Source organism: Bidens hawaiensis, unplaced genomic scaffold (genome assembly GCF_021521415.1).
Source record: "Bidens hawaiensis isolate Kalapana, Puna unplaced genomic scaffold, B.hawaiensis_p1.1 tig00051827_1, whole genome shotgun sequence".
In the NCBI taxonomy this organism is placed as follows: Eukaryota; Viridiplantae; Streptophyta; class Magnoliopsida; order Asterales; family Asteraceae; genus Bidens; species Bidens hawaiensis.
Genome location: NW_027506202.1, coordinates 62,588 through 74,707, shown reverse-complemented (window position 1 = coordinate 74,707; position 12,120 = coordinate 62,588). Strand labels below are relative to the sequence as shown.

The 12,120-nt window shown below is 32.8% G+C and overlaps 1 protein-coding gene across 1 annotated transcript; it reads left to right on the top strand.

Annotated features, from left to right (window-relative positions):
* The first annotated feature begins 5,827 nt into the window (after positions 1-5,827).
* LOC143617068 (ATP-dependent DNA helicase 2 subunit KU80-like) lies at positions 5,828-11,900 on the top strand. Its single transcript, XM_077089727.1, has 12 exons — positions 5,828-5,853; positions 7,218-7,310; positions 7,422-7,473; positions 7,609-7,740; positions 8,059-8,465; positions 8,533-8,819; positions 9,709-9,904; positions 9,992-10,198; positions 10,944-11,111; positions 11,194-11,493; positions 11,565-11,695; positions 11,778-11,900. Exons 1-12 carry the CDS (start codon positions 5,839-5,841, stop codon positions 11,833-11,835), a joined length of 2,046 nt encoding a protein of 681 aa, XP_076945842.1. The 5' UTR covers positions 5,828-5,838; the 3' UTR covers positions 11,836-11,900.
* The last annotated feature ends 220 nt before the right edge of the window (positions 11,901-12,120 follow it).

Genomic DNA, 12,120 nt, shown 5'->3' with positions numbered 1-12,120 from the left:
TTTGAATTTACCCAAAATGGCCCATAATTTTGAGTTTCATATTTTCCATTTGACACGTATCACTTGTACGTGATTAAAATTAATTATATCCATAGAAAATCAAATCTCATGCAACATATCTACTTCGAGAGCATAGAAATCAGATCACTTACAAACTTTTAAACCCAGTTATGTTTATTTCCACCCAAACATCTTGAATGAAATTACAAAGCTAATTATTATTGTACTGTTATTTTCATTTTCAGTAAGTTCGATGTTAAAATTGCTTACTTGCATGATATCATCACTATAAAATAAATTAGTATTGATTCACTACAAGCAACAGCTACCAATTGTCCAGTGGTCCTATTTGTCAGCTGATATAAACAAGTTCTAGTAAATACAATGCATATAAAATCGTAGTAACAAAATATGAAACAACAAACCATGGATGTTGTATAAGGAGGATGAATTGTAATGCACAGATAGTTTGAAATGAAGGGGGGCAGTGAGAAAAATGAGAGACTTACTAATGTATTATATATTGAATTGAATACGACTTATTTTTAGAACTTTTTTTCTATTAAAAATACAAATCTTAATTAAAGAATTGTATATTCTGATTGATCGAAATGTCCGATGTGTAATAGTTTTCAAAGTGTTTTGTGAAAATCATTTTAAGTAAGGTAAAACACAATTAAATATAATTAATACAAAATAACTATTTGATTTTTGTATATATAAGGAAAACATACAAAGACAAATAGTTTGAAAATTTGAAAAATTCCGTTTTTAAAAGTGTATTTTTAGTTATAACTGATAAATTAATTAATGGTTAAAATATTTTTGAAAAATTCCATTTTAGAAATTTGAAAAATGTCATAACGGGTAAATTACATATTTTGCAAAAAAATTAAATTCAAATGTATTTGCATATATAGAAAATATATTTTTGGTCAAAATACTAAAGTAAATAACTAAATTTAAATTTTAGATATAATTATCGGTCAACATATATAATTATATGTTTAATCATAATAAAGTTCCATTTCATATTATGTTTAGATAGTTTTTCACCCAAAATTACCAGAAAACTTGCAGATCTCAATATTATCATATAAGATCTTAAAATTACAAATTATGTAAAAGAAAAATAAAATAAAATAACGAAGAACATAGCAATCATCATATCCACAATTTAGGGCTCGAACTATCGATTAATACCAATCAATTCAATATTTATAGTTAAGATGAAATCGAAGTCGAATATGTAGGGTTCATAATCTGGATATCCAAATCGATTTAGTGTTTATAATTATAATCAGATCGAAATCGAATATTCAGGGTACATAATATTGATGAAATCGAATCGATCATACCTTAGAAAATTGAGTAGTTGTGATTAGATAGATGGTGATCGGACTTGTCTATTGAAGATCGCCACTGATGATTAAGGTCATTAAAGGAAGTCGATCGGCATGTGAAGAAGAAGAAGATTGAGTGATGGATAGGGTTTATAATGTAGGTTTAATATGAAGATTGAATTAGAAAACAAAGCGGGTCATATATCATGAAAATGGGGTCACAGGTTATAAAAAATGAATACAGGTTCGTGTTTTTTATAGAGTTTAAAAGGAGGAATAGACATAAATGAAAATTACACACATGACATCTAGGTGGCATCTAGGTGGAGGCCCTAGAATGATGTCATGTGTACACATTATGTTGCTTTAATATATTAGTAAGATTATTATTATTATTATTATTATTATTATTATTATTATTATTGTCATCATCATCATCATCATCATCATCATAAAAACTAAACGGTATAGCTAGTAACTAACCAAAATACAAACAAAATTTTTTTTGACATTTTTGAAGGAACAACATTTTTCTCATGTTCACTTTGTTTCCGGTTCGTAACAACCCCAATGCTTTTATGTTGTTAACTGTAGCGCTAATGTAATGTTCGCCAGTCTCACATTAAATACAATATCATTTCTGGTTCTTCATGTGCACCATGTGTTAACCAAACACAATGCATAAAAAGCTTAACCTTTCATTTGTAAACCCCGTAAACTTATAGATTTCCTAACTTTCACGAGTTCCAGACGTAAAAGAAAGTCCGGATCTTACACCATTGCGAGACCACTTGCCAAATTATTTTAATTAATATGAAATGAATAGTAAATAAATAAATGATATATGGAAAATAAAAATGTACACATTTTCGACTTTAGATGCTTGGGTTTGATCGATTCGGAATCATAAATCAAAATTTCATTTATAAAAAACAGAATTCAAGAATTATATTTGGATGCTAATCAGACTTCATTCGAATTTCCACTTATGCTTTTGTTCTGACTCTTCATTTTGGTTGGTAGGTTGATTAGGTATTTCGCTTGGTCCTAGATAATTTTCGACACCGATCCCATATTTTTGGTGTCAGGTAATAGTTGATGATTTGACCACCACGACAAATTTCCATCGAACACCACATGGTCGTGAAAGATAAATTGGTTGTAAAAAAGGAAACGTAAATGGATTTTTTAAAAATATATTTAAGGTAAGGTGTTGTCTAACTTATTAAAGTCCATGTGTAAAATTGTAAGTTATATAAATTAAAAACAAAAATTTGCCCAATAGAAAAAGGCTACGTTGACCAACCTTGTATTTCAAATGTTGAGAGTGTTTTAAATAGTTACTAGTATAAATTCAATTAAATATGAAGTTTCAAGTGCAATGAGCAACCTTATATTTCAAATGTTCAATTTTAAATAGTTACCAGTATAAATTCAATTAAATATGAAGTTTCAAGTGCAAATTTTAGACAGTTACTATATTACTGACGTGCACGATGCAGGCAGAAAATAATTTCAAATGACAAGTTATTTTCTAATATTTTTTTAGGCAACATGATTTTTAGTTGCAATTCATATTCATACGCAAACAAAGTATTGGAATATATAAACTTACAAATAATGACTTTACATAGTGATAACTCTATTTTCGTTTTTTGGACTTCCATTTATTTTGTACATGCTACGACACTTGTGTGTTTTGTTCTTGCCATAATGCATTTAAGGGCGTTTTGTAAGGCCCCGGTCCCAGGAGCCCTGCTTTGCGTTGGATTTACTCATAAACACAGTTTTAAAATCAGAGTTCATTAAAACTTTTCGCGGAAATATAAAAACATCAACCAATATATTACAAAACATAAATCTTGTCTTAGCATAATTTAACTTGTCTTAAAACATAACAAAAATGACATGTGAATCTTCTTTCTTCGATGCCAGTCTTCACTTGATTGCCACGTGCCTCCCCTCAAGCAACCCGCCCCATTCTATTTACTTGCGTGCATACTAAAAGTCAGCTACGCTGGGCGAGTTCTAGTTTAACAGGTTATATGATTATTCTTACACATTTGTATCCGTAGTATTGTTCTTACTTTCATCCCGCACTTGTCCTCTTTCGTCTTTCATACACATTATTTTACATATTTATTCTTACACGTTCTCTTATTTACGAACAAATATTACTTGGTACTATTCTTACAGTTTCTTACATAGCATACAACTATTACATTCTTGCATAGATATTGTAAGGGTCTACCGCCCGACCTCTTGCACAGATATTATAAGGGTCTGCCACCCAACCTCTTGTATAGATATTATAAGGGTCTGCCACCCGACCTCTTGCACCGATATCATAAAGTCGGCTACTCTATTCTTGCCCAGGTATTAGAAGGGCCTGCCACCCTGACTCTTTCATTATGTTCTTATTTGACTCTCACAATCACATTTAGTTATCAAACTAAACACATACAAGTTCTTACCACATTCTTTCATTCTTGCATTAGTTATTCACCTTCAACATATATGTATATAGCTGCACATATATATGTACTTCTAGTCTTACAAGTATGCACACAGCCCCGAAAACATTTCAAGAGAAATGAGGCTAGAACTCACCTGTAGTCGGTTTTTCTCTGAGTTAATGGTAATGCCCTTCCTTAGCTGTGCACGGCTAACTATGTAACAAGTCACGACTATCAATTATCTATTACTACTATTTCATATATCTACGTTAATGAACCCTTCAACTAACGGGGGTCCGGGGGGAAGCGCCCTGGTAGCGGGGTCTAGGGGCGGCAGCCCCTAGCCAGGGTCCAAGGACAGAGCCCCTGGCTGGGGTCGAGCAGCCAGGTCAGTTTGGAAAAAAATTATTTTCGTTAATAGGCCTTTATCAAAAATGCATCAGAAAAATGAATCGGGTTACGTTTTACAATAATTTGATTCACATGCAAAACCATTCGCATGGAAACCATTTGCTTCGCATGGAAACCAATCAACCATTTGCATGGAAACCATTCGCTTCGCATGGCTGTGCGATGTGAATTCTGTTTCATGCGATCAGAATTGCCTTTTCTTCGTTTTACCATTTTAAAGCTATTTTTTGCTCCGTGATTCTTCCTATGGCCCATAATCTTCTCCTAACCATTCCCAAGTCCAAAACATAACATGACCTAAGCACAAACACACAATTAGATTAACACAATTCCCTTAATTTATTATCAACAAAAGTAGGATGTTACACGTTTATATTAACTCACTATTCATTCTCTATAGGCATTTCATAAACTATTTTCGAGTGTAAAAAAGAGAAAAAGTAGCTTAGAAAAACAAACAATTATGCCTTAGTTCAACAAAGATAGTTACAAATTTTAAAGATGTTTTCAGTTCAATTATGGAGACACGGATAGAGAAACTATTGTAACTGCTCTAATCATATACATCTAAATGAGTTGACACAATGTCACGATTAAAAACATGTTTGAACGAGTTCAACCAGCTTAACCTGTTTGTGTCATGCATAACTCGTTTAACTTATGTCTTATGGTGTTAAATTTGTATGTTTTTTTTTCTTTTTCATCATTTTATATAAACTTTAACAAACATTTTTTTAAAGTGTGATAGGGGTAAAATTACAATTGTCATTTGTATAATTAGTTATAAGGTTATTGGATTTAAATACTCTCAATTTTTAATTCGTTGGCCGGAAATATTTTTAACTAGCGAAATGTTTACCACCACTCTTAACTTTCATCGCATTTTCTTCTGCCACTCTCAAGCCATTTCAAAAAATCATAAAAAAAACTAAGTTTTACATTTTTCATTTTTAATATTTATATATTTTTAATACTTATGTATTTGGGGGTTGTTTTACATTTTTCGTTTATAATATTCATATATTTTTTTGGATTTTAATTTTATTTATTGTAAGGAAGTTAATATTATACTTAGGGTTTGATGATGAAATGTTTCACAAATAAATGAGATGCTATAACTCGTTTAGAAGTTATATAGGTTTGGTGAGACCCTTGACCCGCTTATATTTTTCAGCATAAAATTGTTTCTTAATTATAAATAATATATGTATATATATTTTTTAAAATCATATATTAATTTTTTAGTATATCCCTACTTTATAGATTTTTATATAAAATATTTGATAAGATTAATTTTTAATATCTGGGTTTGATGAGACACATACGTGTGAATTCAGATCAAATTACATGAGAAACCTCTATTCACAGATAAAACAATGTGATAACTTAAGAAAATGTATGGAGCAAACAAATAGCTTTTAAATATTTCGTTTATATGTATTTAGCCCGAGGGCGTCACGAGAAAATAAAATGAAAGTTTTTCGAGTAAAAATCGTGAGTATTTAAATATAAATCCAATAAAAGAGTGGCGTGGTTGAATTGGGCGCGGAAAGGCTTCTTCTTCTTGTGTCGGACGCTTTACACCTTCGTAGTCTTCCTTCCTGAAGAAAGTAATAATAATAATAATAATGGCACGAAACAAGGTTAGGTTTAATCATTTCTTAATCAATTTAATATGTTTTTTCTGCACTACCAAATACAACACCTCAATCGGTTCATGCAATTAACTATGGTGTGTTTGCTTGCTTGCTTGCTTGCTTGTTGATTCTAATTGTAACTGCTAATTGTTTATTTATATATACTTTCGATATGTTTAATTTGAGTTTATGCTGTTAATCGCACTATAGTTTAGTAATTAAATTAAATGTTGCTAGGGCAAATGAAGGACTTAAAATTTCAATGTTAGGTCTTCGTGTCAGTCGAGTTCATTGGAATACAATTGTGCTATAATTTTGTGTCAAGTTATGAGTAACTGTTTGCTTAGGGCAAAAAATTATCAGAATTAGGGGATGCTTGAAGTTTGTAATAGTTCGATAATTAAGCGTTAGACAAAACGTTACTGGTTATGTAACTCGTAAACAAAAAATGTTAGAAGAGAACTTTCTTGAGACTAAATAATTAGATAGTCAGAACCAGGTTCTTTAATAATCAGTTACAAAACACACATCTACACGCCCGTAACCGTTAAAACAGACTTGCTGGTTATGTGGATTGCGGTCGAAATGCCAAGTTTAATGTTTTGAGACTATCCGCTTGTCCTAATTACTAGAATATTGGAATTTGGAAAGCCACATGGTATGGCTACTATTTCGTGTAAGATTATCAGTTAATATTTCTTTTGGGCAAAAGACCAGGATGAATAATATTTAAAGCAAGTTTGTTAGCATTCGTTGAAATTGAAGTAATGGTTTGCTGCTGAAGCTCTTTTTTTTTTTACTGATCAGAGCAAGTTAAAATCTCATAATTTAACATTCTTTAGTTTTCTAAGTTTTCTATGATTATATGAATGCTTTTTTATGGCAGCATGTCAGGACTGAATATAAAGCTAGTTTATTGGTAATTTGTTTGTATATGTTACTATGTTAACAGTCATCAAGTGATTTTCTTATAGACTTTTTCCCCCCTCTTTTATTTATAGAATTGATGCAGTGATAAACTGATAATTGGTTTCATACATGCTATATATAACATGCAAATAAGTTTGCTTGATAGTTATGTTTGTTATTTACTCGTAAGTTACTGTTTAGTTTCACCCTTTAAATGGTTTTATTCTGCTCTCAAAGATTCTGTAAAGACTTAAATCAAATGGTTTGACTTTATACTTTTACTGTTTAATTTTAGTCCATCTTACTAGTAGTTAAAACCATGAAAAAATGTTATTGGGAGACCCAATGTAGTTCACTAGAGTAAAATTTTATAAAATGATAATTATTTTTCTCAAGAAAATATGATTTGAAAATGGAAGTTGATCTGCTTATACTTTTAACTGGTTTTTGAACACATACAGGAAGGATTGGTTTTATTGATTGATGTTAGCCCATCAATGCACAGTGTCTTACCAGAGATTCAGAAAGTTTGTTCTTTGCTAATACAGAAGAAGGTGAACTTTTAACTCTTCGGTTTTCTTGTTTTTATTTGTGTGCTTTATGTCAAAGGAGCTGATCCCATATGCTTTCCGTTTGTTAACTTGTCTAATTTTGTATCTTTTCAGTTGGTTTATAGCAAATATGATGAAGTGGGAGTTGTTGTATTTGGAACTAAAGGTAATGTCAATTTAGTTGGCCAAGTTCATCTTTATTAACCGCTCGTTTTTCATGTTGACATAATATCAACTATCAAGTCCATGAATTTTGCTTGTAATGGAGTCATTCTTATGAAGGTGCTTTTTATATAATCAGATACCAACAATGATTTGACAAACGAAGTGGGCGGTTATGAACACGTGACAGTTTTGCAGCCGATCAAAGTTGTTGATGGAGATCTTGTTGGTGTGGTACAACAACTTCCTCGAGGAACTGTTCCTGGAGATTGTATCCTAATGTTTATTGTTACACTATTGTGCATATTCTGTCCAAAAATGCATACTTTTCTGTTATGATAATCAGTTATAATTTAGATAGATAATCATTTATAAGTTATATTGTATCAAAAGTCAAAACAATAATGTAACTATTTTAATGAAATGATTTACGAGGTTTTATGCATTATACGCTTTGGGAGACATTCAACCTGTTTCTTTTTTAGCTAATCCTTTTTTCTTTCTCGTGACCTGTTTGACCCGTTAGAGATCAAAATAACCCTAATGTGTCAATTGTGCTTATTGGTTTGTACCTTGACTTTAATAATAGTTATGGATGCAATTGTTGTGGGGATGGATTTGCTAATTAAGAAATTCCAGGAAACAATCAAGGGTAAAAAACGTATTTGTCTCATTACTAATGCTATGTACGCGATCAAAGATCCATACGAAGGCACCAAAGAAGATCAAGTCTACACCCTTGCAGAGCAGATGGCTTTACATGGCATGAAAATTGAGTGCATCATTTACAGAGAAAACCAGAAACGGGACCCAAGCGAGACTAACATCATCGAAGAAAATGATTCACTGCTGAGTATATTTTCAAAGAAAACAAAAGCAAAAGCCGTGCATGTTGAGAGTTCAACTTCATTGTTGGGTGCATTAAGGACTCGTAACGTAACTCCTGTAACCACATACAGGGGTGATCTTGAAATAAGCTCCACGTTTAAGATAAAGGTGATTTACCATTTACTATAATTAATATTTCATTATTGGTTTTTTTCTTACTCTTTTTAGTGATTAGGTTTGGGTCTACAAGAAAACAGCTGAAGAGAGATTCCCGACTCTCAAAAAATACTCCGATAATGCACCTGCATCAGATAAATTTGCGACTCATGAAATTAAGTTAGATTATGAGTACAAAAGCGTTCAAGATCCCAGTAAAGTTGTGCCTCCAGAACAGAGGATAAAAGGATATAGATATGGACCACAAGTGATTCCTATCTCGTCTGCTGAACTTGAAGCAGTTAAATTCAGACCAGAAAAAGGTGTGAAACTTTTGGGGTTCACAAATGCGTCCAATATTATGCGGTATGTTTACCTACTGTAATGGATAGTTATAACATATAGAGGTTGCAAAATTGGCGGGTTGGGCAGGTTGCTTAACTAGTCAACCTGTGATTTTTTGGTTAGATCTGTCTGTGTTGGGCTGACCTGAAACACTCTTTTTTCTGAAGTTCTTTATAACCGGTGTCGAATATGATCACAAAGTTATGTTTGTCGATAATAATCTAATTACTTGAATAAACAGGTTTAGGAGGGGTGTGCATGAAACCGAAAAAACCGAAAGGAAACCCAAAAAACCGAATGTAAACAATATTGAAGGTCTGGTTGTATGTTTTTTGGTTTGTTTTCGGCTTTAAATGTTATTAAAACCTGAAAATGTACCGAACCAATTTTATGGATTTAAATTTTGCATTTGAAGTAATTTATAAGAATTTAACAAGTAGCGTAACACAAACACTTTAGCCCAAATGTATAATAATCAATTAGTTATTAACTAACAAAAAGATTTAGTCCCAAAATCCCAAATTAATTATTTTAGGTCAGATTCTTTTTTCGGTCCTAACTCCAAAAATTTCAAGCCCAAATGATTGAAAGTTATAAACCGACAAAACTAAAACCGAACCAAACCCAAACTGAAAAAACCAAAACCAAACAGTTTTTAAAAATTCGAAAACCGAATTTTGGTTTTTGTTTTTTTTGAGCCTTAACCGACTCATGCACACCCCTAGGTTTTACGCGGGTTAAGAATACACTTGTGGTGACCTTTGATCTATTTGGCTTGTTTCTCTTTTACCTGTTAGACCCACTAGCGATAAATACATATATGAAATGAATTGACCCATTTGCAAGAAAATGGGTTGAAAGTCACCTCTTTGCATACTGTAAATTGACTTTTTGACTTGTATATTCAAAGACATTACTACATGAAAGATGTCAACATCTTTATTGCTGATCCGGGAAACAAAAAGGCGATTGCTGCGGTTTCTGCATTAGCAAGAGCAATGAAGGAAATGAACAAAGTTGCTATTTTGCGGTGTGTCTGGAGACAAGGTCAAGCAAATGCTGTTATAGGAGTCTTAACTCCAAATGTATCCGACAAGGATAATATTGTGAGTTCTTTGTTTCAATTTCAGTGTTTGACTTGTGTCTTTGACTGTTGACCAATTGTCCTTTTTGACCTTGGTATTAACTTGCAGGCGGACTCATTTTACTTCAATGTCCTTCCGTTTGCTGAAGATGTTCGAGAGTTTCAGTTTCCGTCTTTTAACAGCCTTCCGGTATCACTGCAGCCAAGTGCAGAGCAGCAAGAAGCTGCTGATAAGTTGGTTATGATGCTGGATCTAGCGCCAGCTGGAAAGGAGGAATCTTTGCTGCCCGAGTTCACCCCAAACCCTGTTTTGGAGGTACCTAGTTAGTTATTTCTCTAGTCCTGTAAAATTAAAAAAAGCAGACTGTAGTTAGAGAACAAGATGGGCAGGCTAGGTTACAGGTCAAAATTATTTTAGTGGAAGCTAACCGGGTCGTGGGCTCAAACCAGTTTGGACAACAAAAGTCAAAAACGGTATTTGTTGGAACCAGTCTGGGTTGGTACTGAGTTGAAAAAGGTCAATGAATCAGGGTTGACTGGTTTGAAACCGGGTTTTGACTGGTTCGGATTGGGTTTGACCGGTTTGGAAGGTTACAACCCAATTCCAACCCTTCGGCTTCGGTCGGGTTTCTAACCGGTTCTTGCCAAACTGGTTTCAATACCAGTTTTGGGTCGGGCTACTACTTACAAACATGCTCTGCAACCACATTTTTGTGCACTTGTCGGTACGGGTCAAAACTGGCTGGGCAGTGCTGACCCACAAACCCTTTTTAGTCCAGTTTTAAATTATGAATAATTAATAATTTAAGTTTAACAATGACTATAATATTAATATTAATCCTAATGTTTGTTTATAAAGAAGCATTTGTAAAAAAAAAAGACTTTGGGCCACTTCAACTCGTTTGACATGTTTATTTGTAACTAATTTTTTTATCTAACTCATTTGACATGTTTATTTGTAACTAATTTTTTTATCTAACTCTTAAACTGAATTATTATACAAATGTTTGACTTTTGTCAATTCTTTGCTGTTTTGTTGACTTTTGACTGCTATTATTCAGCGGTTTTACCATCACCTTGAACTGAAATCAAAGCACCCAGATGCAGCTGTACCACCACTCGATGAATCACTCAAAAGAATAACAGAACCTGATCCTGAAGTAGTATCGAAAAACAAGCTCGTGATTGACGACTTTAGAAGGCATTTTGAACTAAAAGAGAATCCTAAGGTCAAATAATCAAGACCCATAATTCCATCTTTACTTTCTTACAATATAATGATACAATATAACATTTAAAATTTGATTTCAGTTGAAGAAATCAACTAGGCGGTTATTGAAGGACAAAACACCGGGATCATATGAAAACCAGTCAACGGACTTAATAGCCTCTACATCTGAAGTCAAAGTCGAGACACTAGGAGATTTGACTTCTGTATCTGATTTTGAAGCTATGATATCTCGCAGAGATAGCCCTGAATGGGTTAGTAAGGCGATTTTTGCTATGAAGAATAAAATATTAGATTTGGTGGAGAATTCACTTGAAGGGGATAATTATCCGAAGGCTTTAGAGTGTCTAATTGCTCTTAGAAAGGGTTGTGTCATTGAACAAGTAAGCTTATTCTTTAGAACATATAATATGTGACAGTTGACCAAAGTTTGACCTTTTTGTGTCTTGTGTAGGAGCCGAAGAAATTCAACAACTTTCTGAGCCATATTTTTAGATTCTGCCAGGAGGCGAACCTATCAAGTTTTTGCGAGTTTTTTGCTTCAAATGATGTCACATTCATCACCAAAACCGAAGCTGAAGACAGGTAATAGTTCGTGTCTGATTGTTCTTGGAATAATAATATTATATGGTGATCAGTCTAACTCATCGCGTGCTGATTTGATCAGCGAAATTGAGGAACAAGATGCTAGGAGCTTGTTTGTGAAACCGGAGCCAAGGTCGTAAGTAGGGTGTAACGACTTTTGTGTTTTTGTGATCTTGAAGACGCACACACTTTGGCAAATGGAGTTAAGTATCGAATAGTCATGAAAACTTGTGTCTTGCAAGTATAATGGATGTTAAGCCTGTAAACGTGTTTAATTATTCGAATCGGACTTGAAAAACTTGAAATTCTTCATGTTTTCAAAACTACCACTGCAACCATTATTATCAAAATTTCCTATTTTGTATAATGCGTTATTACTATTATTCACCGTTACCTTAAATTAATATTTTTTATATTTATAACAG

Bases quoted from the DNA above. Each gene is read 5' to 3' on its own strand.
- LOC143617068 (XM_077089727.1), top strand. The intron at 8,466-8,532 runs GTGATTTACCAT...TTTAGTGATTAG, and splicing joins GCTCCACGTTTAAGATAAAG to GTTTGGGTCTACAAGAAAAC. The intron at 11,112-11,193 runs GTCAAATAATCA...ATTTGATTTCAG, and splicing joins AACTAAAAGAGAATCCTAAG to TTGAAGAAATCAACTAGGCG.